The sequence below is a fragment of the Pseudophryne corroboree genome, chromosome 7 (genome assembly GCF_028390025.1).
Source record: "Pseudophryne corroboree isolate aPseCor3 chromosome 7, aPseCor3.hap2, whole genome shotgun sequence".
In the NCBI taxonomy this organism is placed as follows: domain Eukaryota; kingdom Metazoa; phylum Chordata; class Amphibia; order Anura; family Myobatrachidae; genus Pseudophryne; species Pseudophryne corroboree.
This window is the reverse complement of record NC_086450.1, coordinates 93,659,038-93,676,531: the sequence shown is the minus strand read 5'-3', so window position 1 is coordinate 93,676,531 and position 17,494 is coordinate 93,659,038. Positions and strand designations below refer to the sequence as shown.

Below are 17,494 nucleotides of genomic sequence, written 5' to 3'. Positions count from 1 at the left end.
GCTCTTGACGGCCCTGCCTGCCATGGGACTGGTGCAAGTTTTGATGGTGCAAGTGCAACCAATGGTTGTGTATAAGGACACACCAATCAGTATTACAGAGTGCACAGGCATTAAAATGTGGGTGCCTTAGGCTGAGTACAGATTAGAGCGATGTGTTTACGGCTGATATGTGACACGATCTACGATGCCATGCTGCATTTAGCACATGGCATTGGTAACGATATCTTCTGATTGACCGTGCAGCACGACTAACCAGAAGTTTGTTAACGACCAGAAGGAGCGCAAAATCGCCGTAACACACTAAACGATCCAGGCGATTTGACGTTCCAATTAGCCTGGAAACGACAAATCATCCCGATATAATTCAGGTGTGTACCCGGCCTTAGTCTTTGCACATTTGGCCGCACGGATGTACACAAGGAAAAGGGTTTGTAGGGAGTCTGTATAAAGATGCAGACGGACGACTCCTATAGGCAATGCTGCGTTCACATTTGCGTAAGACTCAGACTCAAATCCCCCTGTATACTTGTACATAAGGACATATTCCCTAATTATTTAGAATTTTCACACAAAAAAAATTATTGTGTGTATATGCACTTTGAATGACGTGTCTTTGAAAATTCTGACTACCAACTTTTTTTAAAATAATCTTTTTGCAAATATGATGGGAGCACCCCTGATTCTAACCAATCATCATAGCATAGAGAGCTAAGGGCCTAATTTAGACCTGGTTGCTGCAGCGGCAGCGTACACAAGCTGAAGGCCAGTGCAGTGTGCGCACACGCGCAGATGCCGCACTGCATGTGCAATGACATCTCACTTGTGCAATGGCCTCTGCCTGATTGACAGGCAGAAGCAGTCATGGGGTGGTCGAGGGCGTGTCGGCGGTGTTGGGACATCGTTGCGGCGGCGTTGAGGGGGGGGGGGGTGGTCCGGACAACAGAAGCATGTCTGGACTGTTACTGGAGTGGGTTGCGGTGGCTGCATGATGTCACATGCAGCCGCTAGAGCCAAATACATGGTGGGTTGCCGTCTGCCTTCGAAGCTAATTGGCAGGTGTGAAAGCATCGTCACCATGTGATGCTTTTGCATGTCTGCCTGGGGTGGGTGGGGGGGGGGCAAGACCTGTGCTGGCCGTCCCCTCGCATGTCAACGATTTCAAGTCTTAGAATATGTAACTCAAAGTTTTTATCTAGATAATGATTCACCTGGAGTCCTGAAATATTTTCTCCACTGAAGGTCAGAGATACAGCACACATTTACACCAGGGTCATCATACACAATATTGCACATTTCTGCAAAATGACATCATGTAAAGGTCCTGACTAGCAATACACTTGGAGTACACCCTGTTATTAATGAAAAAAATTATGATCTATCGCTGGGGATCCAGTGTTTGATTCTCTTTCTGGCACAGGGCACCAAGAAGTCTACTTACGGCATCAGTACAACAGAGTGAAGAGACTTCATCAAACAAGAGCTGAAGCTTTAGACAATAAACTGTAGACTTACACAATAATAAATTTAATGATAAGGATCTCATCTCCACCATACCCTCATTTGCCATCTAGCAGGCAGCATATAGATTACCCACGCCTACTTGCAGAATGATGTCACTGTTTTATAATATTTAGAAGGAGACATGATGGTCATCTGCAGCAACTTTCCATTTGACGAATGCTGATGATACCTATTTAGAAATTCAATTGAAGTAGATACTTTGGCTCTCATTCATTCTCTCCTAAGGTAAATAAGAGTCAATTGCAACTAATTGATAGTTTCGGCTGCTGTCTTCTTTTGCTGACGCATTTACATATATATAGGCCTTTGTGGTTGGGAATAAACTGAATGATAAGCCAATAAGTTGTTGATCACTAGTTATTGCTCACCTTAAAGCCAGCTTGGTGAAATCATGATTACTTTCCATCTGTAAAATATATACTGCTGCTACTGTGCAAGTTCTTATAGCAAGAATAATAATGGAATGCTCTTAGGTAATCAAACAAATCAGGCCCATACTGCAGGATTTTCACTGTACAATTCACTAATACAATAAGTCATTTCCAAATGTCCGGCAGCGATTTTACTATTTTGTAACATTATACGCCTGTTATTTTTTTGGGGGGAAGCACATGTGTGTTGACAGCATCGCTGCATCTGTAGGATTTACAATTGTGTTGTGTCTGATGTGAAGAGCTTGGCAAATGAGGGAGTCTGACGGGAAGAGCTTGGAAGAATCAGGGCGTCTGATGGGAGGAGCTTGGCAAATGAGGGAGTCTGACGAGCTTGGAAATCAGGGAGTCTGATGGGAGGAGCTTGGCAAATGAAGGAGTCTGACAGGTAAGAGCTTGAAAATCAGGGAGTCTGATGGGAGGAGCTTGGCAAATGAGGGAGTCTGACAGGAAGAGCTTGGCAAATGATGGAGTCTGATGGTAGAACTTGGCAAATGAGGGAGTCTGATGGGAGGAGCTTGGCAAATGAGGGAGTCTGTTGGGAAGAGCTTGGACAATCAGGGAGACTGATGGAAGGCACTTGGCAAATGACGGAGTCTGACGGGAAGAGCATGGAAAATCAGAGGGTCTGATGAAAGGAGCTTGGCAAATGAGGGAGTCTGACAGTAAGAGCTCGGAAAATGAGGAAGACTGATGGGAGGCGATTGCAAACACTAAGGGATGCTGGAGGAATAAGCAGCAGAAGGCAAAAGCAATAAGAGACAGTGCTTTTTCAAGGTCGATGCAGACTATTACTGAAAGCACATGGTACTTGCCTTCCTCTAGTGGTCTCTGCTTCTGACAGGACAACGCGTGACACCCTTTTCTTCTGAGTAGTGACAACCTGGAAATACAATGAGAGGAACTAATATATCATCATCAATTCCCCTCTATTACCCAGATACATATAAGCCAGGGCAGTAGAGTGTGGGCAAATCTGTGTCATTATACCTATGTGTGGGGTGGGTAGATGTAAGAAGGGAGTAGAGACTACAAATGGAGGAATTTGTTTGCTATGACTGCAGCAGAGAAATGAGCAAGAGAATGGAGAGGGATCTAGGGAAGCAAGCAAAGAAATGTTGGGGAGAGGGAATGTGATATGGTGGCCGATGGGAGAGGAGGTATATAGGGTTAATAGAATATGATTTGTGGTACAGCATGTGAGAGATGCTGGGATTTATTACTCATAGTCACTGACTCTGTGGCTGTGTCCTCTGGGAGGGGGCAGCCAGTTTGGCACAGGGGGGGGGGGGGTTTGCTAGGGGGTGGCTTGGCATTGGGGCGGTATGTGGTGCGACATAACAAAGGGGACTGTGAGGGAGGCGTGGCTGCCCAATCATGTTTTAATGGCCACACCCTTCACTATACAATTCTGCGATTACCAGCATTGTACAGCGGGGTGTGTGGCTACTCCTCCCTTCCCTCCCCAGGACCGCCATCAGGTGGGTCTGCCAGGACTGGCCTCCCGGGCACTGACAGAGAGGGGGCCTGTCCCTGCAACTGCTGACAAAGGTATATGTATAGAAATGTCCTCAACAAAATGTCCACCCCTATGGAAGAGATAAAACATACAACAATATGATGTAACACATATATAGGAACACAATGGCCCCACAATTTCTGATGGAAGCCATGTCCCTCATTATGCCTCTCTGCCTCTCTCTCTCTCTCTCTCTCTCTCTCTTATAGAGGATGAGAGAGAGGCATATAGAGGGAAGGGTGGCTAGATAGATAGACAGACAGACAGACAGACAGACAGATAGATAGATAGATGTAATATTAGCTAAATGTTTCTATCATATCCCCTCTGTCCCTACTCTCCTTAAAGCAGTGTGTGTACTTTTTATGATAAGATTTATTATGCAGCTCATATGCTATTTTTTTATACATTTTTTTTATTATAATTTTTTTTCTATCTTATCCCCAGAACTGTACACAGCACTAAGTCTATGCAACCAAGTTCTAATTTTCCCTATGCTTGACTATTTTCTTTTAAATATTGGACAGTATAACAGAGCATATCATACCTAACAATGACCATATTATTCTGCACAGTAAATGACTTCCATTATACTACATAGCAAATGAGCACTATTCTCTTGTCCAGCAAATAGCCATCATCATCATCATCACAGCCAGGAAAAAGCATCCATTATCATAAGTTGCCCCTTGGATACAGCTTCAAGAATTATTATATTCCTATACATTATATATTGTACAATAAAAACCCATTATTGCCAGCCATATACTGCACAGAAAATCTGTTATTGTCAGTAATATATTGTCTCTGTGAAGTCATATTGCACAGTATATGACCCCCATGTAATGGCATGTGTCAGTCACTGGGCATGCTTAGCAGTGTAGAACATGGACACCAGAATGGAATATCTGACTGCTCTGCATATGGCTTACGGTCATTAGGTCGACAAAACTTAGGTCGACATTCATTAGGTTGACCACTATTGGTCGACATGGTCATTAGGTCAACATTAACAAGGTCGCCATAGAAAAAAAGTCGACATTAGTTTTTCACATTTTTTTTTTCATTTTTGGAACTTTTTCATATTTTATGATCCACGTGGACTAAAATTGGGAACTGTTCCGAGCGCAGCGAGGGGACACAGTGCACTAATTGGGGTTCCCGGTCACTGAACAGAGAAAACAACACCAAAAAAAGGAAAAAAAACTCATGTTGACCTTTTTCCATGTCAACCGTGTTCATGTCGACCTAATGACCATGTCGACCTAGTCACCCTGTTGACCTAGTGCATGTCGACCAACAGTGGTCGACCTAATGACTGTCGACCTAATGAGCCATACCCCTGCATATGTAGGTTGTAATGAGGGATGTAAGATCAGTCCCACTGGCCAGAGTCTAAGGCCAAGGCGGGCAGCACGATTAATGCCCCGATGGTACCCTTGTGCAGAATGCGGCATGCCCCCATAACCAATCTTACTGCTCCCCCAGGGACAAATGTATCAAATCTTGGAGAGAGACAAAGTACCAAATTAATAAGCTTCTAACTATCATTTTACAGGTTGTGTTTGATCGATGACAGAATCTGATTAGTTGCCAGTTTATCTCTCTCCACTTTATCGCTCTCCAAGATTTGATACATCCCCCCCAATTCCATTCTGTGACATCATAAAATCATGTACACTGAGGACAGGACAGGGATGCTAGCCCAGGCACACTTGCACTCAACTACAGCTCTGTGAATACACACTGCTGGGTGCCCTGCAAAGTAGATACACATTGTTGGGTGTCCGCTGCTTGCCAGGCTTCTATATGCTACTATGTTAGTGGCGACTGCCCCCCTCTTGCCAAGCATAAATGCGCGTAACTCATATTTTGTTGTCGGAAGTCTACTCAGGCTCTCCCATGATAACATGTAGTCTCTCAAGATGCTTCCCTTAAACTAGTTGCATGTCAAATAAAAGTGTAAATTACGTACAAACACCATTGTGCCTTGGGGGGCGTATTCAAATACATAGCTGTAATTACATGTGAGCCAATGGTGCTTTGCCCACAGCGCATCTGCACTGTAGGCGCATCTGCTGGCCCACACACATGTTGCATAGGGCCGCGCCGCACAAGAGAAACCAGTGTGCAGTCGACAAGCTGCAGCGCCCGGCAACCTTGTCAGCGTGTGATATAGATTGGCTGCCGGGCGCTGTAGCTTATGGTCTCCATGCTGTGGTCTCCCCCGCTGGCTGGTGCTGTTACAGGAGTAGCTAATGTATAAAAAAAGGGGGACTCTGCCTGTCTAATGTGTAAAGTAGAGGGACTCTGTCTGCCTAATGTGTAAAATAGGGGGACTCTGCCTGCCTAATGTGTAAAAAGGGGGACTCTGCCTGCCTAATGTGTAAAATAGGGGGACTCTGCCTGTCTAATGTATAAAAAGGGGGACTCTGCCTGCCTAATGTGTAAAATAGGGGGATTCTGCCTGTCTAATGTGTAAAATAGGGGGACTCTGTCTGCCTAATGTGTAAAATAGGGGGACTCTACCTGCCTAATGTGTAAAAAGGGGGACTCTGCCTGCCTAATGTGTAAAATAGGGGGACTCTGCCTGCCTAATGTGTATAAAGGGGGACTCTGCCTACCTAATGTGTAAAATAGGGGGATTCTGCCTGTCTAATGTGTAAAATAGGGGGACTCTGTCTGCCTAATGTGTAAAATAGGGGGACTCTACCTGCCTAATGTGTAAAAAGGGGGACTCTGCCTGCCTAATGTGTAAAATAGGGGGACTCTGCCTGCCTAATGTGTATAAAGGGGGACTCTGCCTACCTAATGTGTAAAATAGGGGGACTCTGTCTGTCTAATGTGTAAAATAGTGGGACTCTGTCTGCCTAATGTGTAAAATAGGGGGGCTCTACCTGCCTAATGTGTAAAAAGGGGGACTCTGCCTGCCTAATGTGTAAAAAGGGGGACTCTGCCTGTCTAATGTGTAAAATAGGGGGACTCTGCCTGTCTAATGTGTAAAATAGGGGGACTCTATCTGCCTAATGTGTAAAATAGAGGGACTCCACCTGCCTAATGTGTAAAAAGGGGGATTCTGCCTGCCTAATGTGTAAAATAGGGGGACTCTGCCTGTCTAATGTGTAAAAAGGGGGACTCTGCCTGCCTAATGTCTAAAATAGGGGGACTCTGCCTGTCTAATGTGTAAAATAGGGGGACTCTATCTGCCTAATGTGTAAAATAGGGGGACTCTACCTGCCTAATGTGTAAAAAGGGGGACTCTGCCTGCCTAATGTGTAAAATTGGGGGACTCTGTCTGCCTATGGCGCCATTTTGTAGAGGGGGCGCTGATGCTCTGTCTCGCACACAGCGCTAAAATGTCTAGTTACTGTTCAAATATACAGGTATTTTTCTTAGACATTTAAAGCTGACTTTTACAAAAAGACATTGTGGCTATAGTGTGCCTTTTCTGCCATTCAGGTGACATTTCTGTTGGGGGGACTTAGTAAATAATATATCCTACAATTACAAGATACAGTATTTATAGCAATAACAATAATACAATAAGAATAATAGTAGCAGCAGTTTTACGGGTCTATTTGCTAAGCCTTGGAGGGAGATAAAGTGGACGGAGATAAAGTACCAGCCAATCAGCTCCTAACTGACATGTTACAGGCTGCGTCTGAAAAATGACAATTAGGAGCTGGTTGGTTGGTACTTTATCTTCATCTACTTTATCTCCGTCTAAGGCTTAGTATAGACACCATAATCACATAGGGGGAGCAGTATCAAACCTTCTAAGGAGGACAAGTGGAGATGTTGCCCATAGCAACCAATCAGAATCTACCTATATTTTATAGAATGATAGTTAGAACCTGAGTGGTTACTATGGGCAACTGCTTGACCTGTCCTCTTTAGAAGGGTTGATACATCTCCCCATTATTAGTCTGACCTAGGGGGGCATTATAGGAACCTGTACCTGTCCCCTTCCCATAACATGTACTTGTTAAGCATTTTGGGGATTGAGGGGGAGAGTTATAAAAGCTCTGAGAGAGATATGGTGAAGAGAGATAAAGTACCAACCAGCTCATAACTGCCATGTTACAGGCTGTGTTGTTGAAAAATGACAGTTAGGAGCTGTTTGGGTGATATTTTATCTCTCTCCATCTTACTGTACTCTCCAAGATTTGATCAATCTCCTCCTTAATAGGAAAGTAATAGACATCATCAGTGAAGGCAGTTTGTAACGTTGGGGGAGATGCACTAAGCCTTGGAAAGTGATAAAGTGGAGACAGATAAAGTACCAACCAGTCAGCTAGTAACTGCCATGTTACAGGCTGTGTATGAAGGAGGACAGCTAGGAACTGAATGAATGGTACTTTATCACTCTCCACTTTATCACTTTCCAATGCTTAGTACATCTGCCCCACATATAGCACTTTCCACACTATTTCGCCACAGCGTTTGTTATACACATATGAAGCCCAGGGACAGTTTACTGCTGGACAGGTGCATATGATTTAATGTTGTGCTGAGATACAACATCTACCACATGCCAATCTATTGTATTTAAAAGACTTCTTCATTAAACCCTAATATTTCATGATCCCAACTGTGTGGTCCATAAAGCACTAGGAATAGGGTATTATACAGCTGGTTAGACACTACAAACATGACATTATCACCACCTCAGTTCTTGTGTTGCGCTTTCTTTACCAAACATCCATTCCTGGGCATTTCAGAACCTGGGAATCAATAAATACATGAAATAATTAATACATCTCTGAACCCATAAGAAACAACAAAAAATCCCACTCAAGTATTTCTACAACTGACCTGTAGGATAGGTCTGATGAGCAACTTGGATGGTAATACTGTACATTTGCCTACAAGTAAGACATCAGCCTGCACTGAAAACATTCATTTTCTATACGCAATAACTGCTAAAGCTGCTGGACATACATTGTACAGTACATCGGAAATGCCACATAGTATACACATACAGTATATATAAGCTAAGAAACACATACTGTACAATACAGGGAATATTTGTTTTGAATATACTGTGTGCTACATTTTACTGTATATGAATATAGTTGAATTTAGATTCCTGTTGGAGAATAACACTGAATAATCATTTAATAAACTAAATTAATTTAATTAATAAATGAATGAATTAATTAATTAATTAAGAAAGCACATACAGATAGCAGAATTGTTAAGAGTTGGGTTATGCACTTTCCAACAAAAGTCAAGTCACAATGCTACATGTACAGTATAAAGGGTGATCTGTAATACACCAGACTGAGTGCCCAACCTCTCCATCTGCAGGCTACTTGTGTAACTGTGTGTCCCCTCCTGCATCGTGATCTATGTCTCAGTGTGATAGTACAGATACAATACTGTCACAGAGGGTCTTTTCAGTCAATGCCATATAAATCTTCTCCATTGTTTAATGCACATTGATCAATCTAATGACTTGTAATGGTCTCCTAATTGTTACCAAGAGCGTTTTGCAAGCTTGCAAGTGGAACGATTCATGATCTGAGATGCGATTCAGTTCAACTAAATATTGCGATCCAGCGATCGTTTGACAGATATAGATCTAGGTGATGTCCGGACCTACTATTGATACAATCTAAATTATTTATCTGGATGAACCGGATGGGACAGTACAGCTGATAAAAAGTAACCAATTAAATGACATGTATTACCATTTTCTTACCAAGCTGTTTTTTTTTCTGCATGAATAATCTGAAGTCTTTAAGCAGATTTCTATTTTATTGCTTTATTCTTCATAATTTTCTACTAATAGTGTTATAAGAAGGTTCTTAATAAATCTAGAGTTTACAACAGTATATAAGAGTGGAAAGATAATTTGTATCAAAGTGGAAACTCGTTGCAAAGATGAATTAACTGTGTGCATCGATAAAGAAATTACTAGCGAACTTTGCGTCAGCAGTTGCCTGAAACACTTACTAGAACCTTGTATGTTAATTGCTCGTAGTTTGAGATACACTAGTTATACAGTGTATATACGATCTCAGCATTGCACTAGATTGATAAAACGTAAGTGAACTTTTTTTTTTTTTTTTGCAAATTATGCAGAAAAGTAAATCTGAGAAGCTTCTGGTTTAATAGCCCTCCAATAATTGCAGTCATTAAATTCATCAAAATGCAGCAGGTACATCATATACCTTTTAAATGACAGTGCATGGAATCATGAGATTACACCAGGGTGGAACTTAAATTCCCGTATACTGTTACAGTTGGGTATGTATTATGCAGAAGGCGTTATCTGCACGATCTATGTACAGGAAATACGATGATAATAATACACAGCAAAAGTGAAGATATTGGAGATTAGTTATGATGAAATGTCACAGACTGCTCACATATGTAAATCATCTAACAGGAAGAAGGGATGAGAGTTTTTGTTAACAACTTATCAAAAGTGATCTTATATATAAGGAGTTATCTGACATCCATAGTGATACAGGACAGACACAATGCACTCATTGCATCCCTTTACATCCAATGGAGAGATTTAAAAAAAAGAAGTTATATTCACCTACTAAACACTGATATTAAGATTTTCCTCAAAACACTGAAGGCAGTGAAGTAGATGGGTTGGCTTTCCCACTCTAAAGGTGTTATTTTATCAGCATCAGTTGATTTGATAATAACAAGTCGATTATATAAAATTTAAATGAAAGTATAATTATAACATATACTCGTGGGAGAAGCCCTGCTGCTGACAAATGGCAGGATGCTATTATTTTTCAGAGATGTGCGTGCGGATTGGTGAGAGGCGCTCCTTCCTCTATTCGCCGTGTTGTCTGTAATTGAAGATATTTTACATATCTTCCTACTGGACCTGTTTATTGATTAAACAGGGCAGGCTCCATTTATTATAGTGTGCAACCTCAAACACCCACTGCTGGGGGGAGAAATGGGGGGTGGGGGACCAAATAAACACATAGGGTAACCACACCACAAAGGTTCGTGACTGCACCAATATGCAGGGACATTATAGGACGTTTAAATCGCTTCAGTAAGTAGTCAATATTACTACATTAATGGTTGGATCTCTGTTATACGGTAGTGTTGAAACACCCTTATTAATTACAATTAGTTCTATTGTCTATATTTAGTCTTCCAATAAGTCATTTAAGTGTATACGATAATTCATGGTTTAAGGGAATAAATAATACTAATACTAATAATAATAATAATAATAATAATGTAAAATAAAATATCTTGTGAATCCAGTGCAGGTTTCACTCTTATTATTCCTCTCCTCTTAGTCAAAAATTTGTTTATGCAGAATGGACGTTTAATGGTGCTAATTGCATCGCAGTTAAATTGGCCTGATTGCAGACGGGGAAGCAATTTGCGTGCTCTCTGTCTGGGCTTGCAAGAAATTGTTCCATATTCACCTCTTTATAAAGAAGTGGAGGTTTAAGGCAGAGACTCTGCACAAATTACGCTCGGGCTGACTGGTAGCATTCAGCCACTATAATAGAAGTATTATTTGGCCGTTTTGAATAATGTTAAACGGTGGAGAAAAGCTATTCTCCTCTAAATTGCTTTTAACTTTTTTTTTTCTAGTTAAAGGGGGGTGGGGGGGAGGGGGGGGGAGCGGTGGTTCTCCTCTTCAAACCAGGCCTTTGTCACAGTATATTGTCATTACCAGCTAATGTTTTAACAGGAATAATCACTGTAAAACACCGACCTTTGTTTTAGAACTGAATTCGGAGCACTGATAGAAAAATAACTAGGAACAGTTTAAATCTCTTTTTAACAATCCACATTAATATTTTGATAAATACATGTATCTGTCCATTTAAATTCAACACGTACAATGGCATTTAAAGAGCAGGCTGCATTATATCTGGGCACAGTAGTTTAATATATTCCATAAGAGGACATGGTGTAAAATGAATTTTATATTATTTAGAAGGGATAGAATGGTGCTATGTAGATGTAGTTGGATTGAATGCTACACATAAAACGATTCCAGTTCAGTTAAAGGGGGGATAATCAGGGATTGAGCTGCCCGGTGGGATGTCCAGGAACGCCTTGCTGACACCTCTATTAGCACAGGGACAGCATATAGCATTAATATGTAGAGATTCACCTGTTGTAGTCACTTAGATCACTCACCTCTCGTGTGTATGCCTAGATCTGGGTTGCAGCTTTCCTCCTCCACATGATCACAGAGTTTGATGACAAATTCTGCATCCCTGTCATCTGAGCTGAACTAAGCGCAGTTATCAAAAGCCACCCGGAACCCTCTCTCCTTGTGTGCAGGATGGAAATTCAGCACCCAGATCATATATACTATGTCTGTGCACTGATGATACAAAGCACTGCCTAGACTCATACAGTGATGACTAAATATTACAGTGATGGGCAGGGGGGGTATGATGTTTACAGAAAATCAATGATTCCTCTAATGGAAATATAAGCGATGCTGTTAAATAAAATATAGACAATAAATACACCTATCGGCCATATTTCTACTGAAATAGATTTTGTGTCACTAGCAAGAGACTATAATATAAGGAATACAACGAAATAAGGAGATGCCAGAGTCTGACTTAAGCTGCTAGTTACTATCTGTATCATCTGTTTCAGTACACGGTTCAGTCAGTGGTGTGTCATGTTTCTCCCCTTCAACAAAATCTAATAAAGATTTTAATATGCACCAAAAATAATCTTATCGCAGAAAATGAATGTCAGTAAACGAGCTTTGGAAGTAGATGGAATTGACCAGCCCCTGTGGTGCAATTAAGCAGACACTTCAGTTATTGATATTATAATATTATTATTATTATTATTATTATTATTATTATTAATAATATTATTATTATTATTATTTTGTATTCCCCCATCAGAATCTACGAGTAGTTGTGCAACAAAAGCATTGCGCTTGTGAGTCAGGTGTGTGTGCAGCAGCTTCATCGTTTAAGAATAAAATACAACATTTGGAAGGGGCTTATTAACCCCATGAGGCAGAAGGAATTGATACATTATTGGACATTCATTAAGAGGTGAAATAAATAAATAAATAATATATATATATATATATATATATATATATATATATATACACATCCCAGAGGCCAAAGCAATGGAGCTCCCAATTCCTCCCCACCTTTTAAATGGCAAAAGCTGTAAGAGCGCCGATTCCTTGCACCTCTCCCAATCTGATTGGCTGCGACGCAGCTACCAGTCGGCGTTCGACGCATCCTGATTGGCAGATAGCTGCAGCCAGCGGTACTTCAAAGCGAGCGCTGCCAGCGCTTCCCCTGAGTCTAGTCCGCCGCAGACAGTAGGAGGAACTCCACTCAGTGCAAGTTGTGCAGGGAGCAGGAGGCACAGCGCTGGCAGCAACCACCCCTCTGCAGCAGGGCAAGGGACGGGCTATGGCTACGTCTATACTTGGGGTAAGTCAGGGTTTTCTTTCCCAAACTCTTCTTCCATCCAGCATAGCAGTTATCAGCCAGAGAAAGTGCATCTAAACTTCTTTCCTTCCATGCAGAACAGCCTGCTGGCAATCATTGCAATGCTTCTGACTGTATACCAGAGCATAGTAATAACTTCTGCTACATATTAGTAATAACCTATGCTATATATTAGTAATAACTTATGCTATGTATTAGTGATAACCTATACTATATATTACTAATAACGTTCGCTATATATTAGTAATAACACGCTATATATTAATAATAACCTATGCTATATATTGGTAATAATCTGTACTATATATTACTAATAACCTTTTCTATATATTACTAATAATAACAACCTATGCTATATAGTAGCAATAATTGAGGCATGGGGCACATTCTCTCGCTTACCTTCTTGTTGGAAGTTAATAGATGTGCAACTTTACGCAGCGCTTTCCCACAACAGGCGAAATGAAAGTTCATATTGTATTTATTTATTATTTATTTGTTACCAACAATGCAGCCTAAGCGATATCATTTATCCTAATCCCCCAAACCATTACCACATCAATACAAGCAGCCAGCACTTATGTATTATTTGACTCGGCGGTTGTCTTGTAAATCTCACAAGCTCTGGCACACCATCCTGGGGACCTGCAATAAAGCAGATTCTGAGCATTGTATTTCAGGCTCCGTGTGATATGGCACCCTGGCTGTTTTACATGATCTAATATTGCCTATCACTAATATCTCTCCTGACGTGTGTGCTTAGCAGATGGGCTTATTCCTGGCACTTCCAGCTGATGTACACATCATTATACATCATTATTATATGATAGAAAAACAATATATATTTCTTCTTCAGTTTTCTCAAACCGGCGTAATGGTAATTGGTAGCCTCTAATATTTAATAGTACATTTATTCTACATGATTCCTGCACAACACAAACTATGGGGGTGGGAGTGTATGTGTGTGAGGGGGGAGGGGGGGCGCAGGGTAGCAAATATTCGTTTTATTTGCTAATAGTTTAGGCATTGGGAAGGAAATTATTGGAGACGTGTGCAGGATTATACTGAAACTGTTGCCCAGCTAGAAATAAATAGACAGGTTTCCAATGTTTTGTCATCTGCTTAAGGACAATATTCGTCAAAATGTCAGTTTATGCATATGTTGCAACATAGAACACTAGAGTTCCAATGAGTTACATTTATTAGATGGATACATGTATTAGGTGTGATACATTTATTAGGTGGATACATTTATTAGATGGATACATGTATTAGGTGTGATACATTTATCAGGTGTGATACATTGTGTGCGCACACATATAGCGGAGACACCTGGCAGAATAAATATATGTTTTAGTTACTGCTGTGATGGTTCCATAGAGGCCATATACAATGTGACAGCCTACAAACAAAATACAAATACTGTTACAGAGTGTCGGCTTATGTGATAATAAAAGGTGATACAGGAGGTGACTAGTCTGATCCCTACAGTAGGGAACACTGCTGATAGAAATAGGACTCTTTGCGATGGGACTAGAACCTGTTGGGAGCCATGGCGGGGGAGGGGGCAAGGGGCACACTGGTAAGGGCAGGGGTTGTAGGGTCAGGGCTATGGTGACCATGTACTGATGATGTGTTGGGTCTTGTGTCCCCCTCCCCAGGAAGAGCCGCGATTTGGGACCACACCTCTGGCCATGCTGGCTGCCACCTGTAACAAGATCGGGAACACCAGCCCCCTCAGCAGCCTCCCGGAGTCCAGCGCCTTCGCCAAGGGGGGCTTCCACCCGTGGAAACGTTCCTCGTCCAGCTGCAGCCTGGGTTCCAGCCTCGGGGGGTTCACCGTGGCCACCAGCCGGGCCTCCAGCGCCCTGACCGGAGGGGGCGCCACAGCCAACAGCGCCTTCTGCCTGGCCTCCACCTCCCCGACCTCCTCGGCCTTCAGCAGTGACTACAGCGGCCTCTTCTCCAACGCCGCCGGGGTGTCCCCGCAGGAAGCCGCGGGCCAGTCCGCCTTCATCTCCAAGGTGCACGGTGCGGCTGAGGGCCTGTACCCGCGGGTGGGCATGGCCCATCCCTACGAGTCCTGGTACAAGTCCGGCTTCCACTCCGAGGTGACCAACGGGGCCTCCGCCTGGTGGGACGTGCACGCTGCCAGCCCCAGCACCTGGCTGGAGGTGCAGAACCCCCCGGCCGCCGCGGCCGCTCTGCAAGGGGCGCTGCACTCTGGGGGCCCGCACGGCCAGCTCAGCGGCTACAGCCCGGACTTCAGCTCCCTCACCCACTCGGCCTTCAGCTCCACGGGCCTGGGCTCCAGCGCAGCCTCCCACCTGCTCTCCACCGGGCAGCACCTGCTCACCCAGGAGGGCTTCAAGCCCGTGCTCCCCTCCTACCCGGACTCTGGCACCTCCATGCTCTCCGGGGCCTCCGCGGGGGGACCCGCGGGCGCCACTGGTCGCTCCGCACGCAGGTACTCGGGGAGGGCCACCTGCGACTGCCCCAACTGCCAGGAGGCGGAGCGGCTGGGTCCCGCGGGGGCCAGCCTGCGGAGGAAAGGGCTGCACAGCTGTCACATCCCGGGCTGCGGCAAGGTGTACGGCAAGACCTCGCACCTGAAGGCGCACCTGCGCTGGCACACCGGGGAGCGGCCCTTCGTCTGCAACTGGCTCTTCTGCGGCAAGAGGTTTACGCGCTCCGACGAACTGCAGCGGCACCTGCGCACCCACACCGGGGAAAAGCGCTTCGCTTGCCCGGTGTGCAACAAGCGCTTCATGCGGAGCGACCACCTCAGCAAGCACATCAAGACGCACAATGGGGGGGGAGGTGGGAAGAAAGGCAGCGACAGCGACACGGATGCCAGCAACCTGGAGACCCCCAGGTCAGAGTCCCCCGAGCTCATCCTGGAGGGGGTCCGACCAGGCAAAGAGTCAGGCAATGACTCCTAGGAAGCAGCAGCCACTTCTGGGGCGCAGGGACTCCTACCAGAAAGTGCAGCCACCTCTTGGGCTCAGAATGACTTCCCTTTAGGCTCTGAGGACGATGATGCCACCTCCATAGGGGGGACATTGACTCCTGGGGGTTGCAGCTATCTCCCGGGAGCAGAGTGACTCTTTCTGTGCAGCATTGTTGAAGGTGCAAGGACTACATGCTGAAATTGCGCTGGACTGGCTTGTGCTGGCAAAAGGCAGATTCAGATCCCATGACTGCAAACTTTTTAGCAACTAGAGCAATAGACGGTGGCAGGACAAGGACTCAGATCAACATTTATTTTTTGTGTCCTGGTTTTCATGATTTTATTATAAACAAAAACAAACATGGACCGTTCATTCCTTTGGTGGATTATGACGCTCATATCCTTCTTTGAGATCTATTTCCAAATTAACTTTTTTTTATTTAAAAACAAACAAAAATATCTTTAACGATATAAAGGTGAGAAGTACTCAAAATAGAGCAAAACCGAATTAAAAAAAAGGAAATCTTCGGACAGTTTCTCTGTATCTGCATTAAGCTGTATAAATAGGTTTCAAGAGGTTGTGTTCATTTTCCATTTTACTTGTAAATGTTATCCGGATAGTTTCTATTTTGTGGACTCCTGAAATTCAGGAGTTGTTTTTTTTCCATTGTTATTTTTTTCCTTTATTTCCAATGCACTTTGTGAAAGTCAATATATATATATATGTAAAAGATATTTAATATGTTGATTTAACATTTCAATCAGACACGTAAATTAAAAATCAATGAAAACAAATGAAAGGCGTTTATCTGTATTATAAAAAATAATAATTCTGATCATATTTTGATTTTTTTCGAATTATTAAAGAATTATGATCAACCTATTCTTGGCATCCTCTCTCGTTAAATATATATATAGATTTAAAAAATATATATCAAAACAGCATATAAAACCATTTGTCTCCCAAATGTTATATCATATTATTTTATTTAAAAAAAAATGTTGCTTTATCAGAAATCAATTATCTTTAGCAGTGAAAGAAATCTCAGTTTACAGATAGTCCCAGGGGACTAAATCACTACAATAAATACTCCACAGACTACATTTCATGCCTAAATGGAAATCGTGTTCGCTGTTATTAATTTTGACTCTGAACAGACAGCAGCCCCCTGTGTCTTGTACTCTCTCATTAGGGATTCATGTCTTATCAAATATCTAATTAATCTGCTAGACATCATTTGTTCCGGCCAACTTTATCTCAGAAGGTCCAGGGGGAAAAGTGAGAATATTCAGTGGGACAAAAGCTCCCTTGAAGATCGCTTTTAATTGTCTAAATTAACTGCGCAAAATTTGCATGTCAAACGCTGAGGGGCAAAGCGCACACGAAATGTAAAACGATTTGAACACTTCCAAAAACCAGCACTTGATTTGATAACTGGTCTGTTTAATGCTAGGGGAAAAAAAGGCAACTGCTTCTATTTTCCCCGCTTTTCAAAGACATTTGATATATGCAAATGGTGGGTCTGGGATTGCCTCTGTGTCCATGCGGTGTAATGGCGCTTGCTAGTTATTTGAATATCTGCGGCTTTTCGCTGTTGAAAAGGTTCAAGGATACTGTTTTCGTTTC

At 42.8% G+C, this 17,494-nt stretch overlaps 1 protein-coding gene and 1 long non-coding RNA gene across 2 annotated transcripts; one reads left to right on the top strand and one right to left on the bottom strand.

The window, feature by feature from the left end:
* Positions 1–2,766: 2,766 nt before the first annotated feature.
* On the bottom strand, positions 2,767–11,806 carry LOC134943423 (uncharacterized). The gene is made up of 3 exons (XR_010181523.1): positions 11,617–11,806; positions 8,139–8,195; positions 2,767–2,835 (listed from the first exon to the last, which is right to left on the bottom strand). It is a non-coding gene; the product is annotated as an uncharacterized LOC134943423 (long non-coding RNA).
* Positions 11,807–12,802: 996 nt separating this feature from the next.
* On the top strand, positions 12,803–16,683 carry SP9 (Sp9 transcription factor). The gene is made up of 2 exons (XM_063933436.1): positions 12,803–12,902; positions 14,579–16,683. Exons 1-2 carry the CDS (start codon positions 12,882–12,884, stop codon positions 15,857–15,859), a joined length of 1,302 nt encoding a protein of 433 aa, XP_063789506.1. The 5' UTR covers positions 12,803–12,881; the 3' UTR covers positions 15,860–16,683.
* Positions 16,684–17,494: the final 811 nt, after the last annotated feature.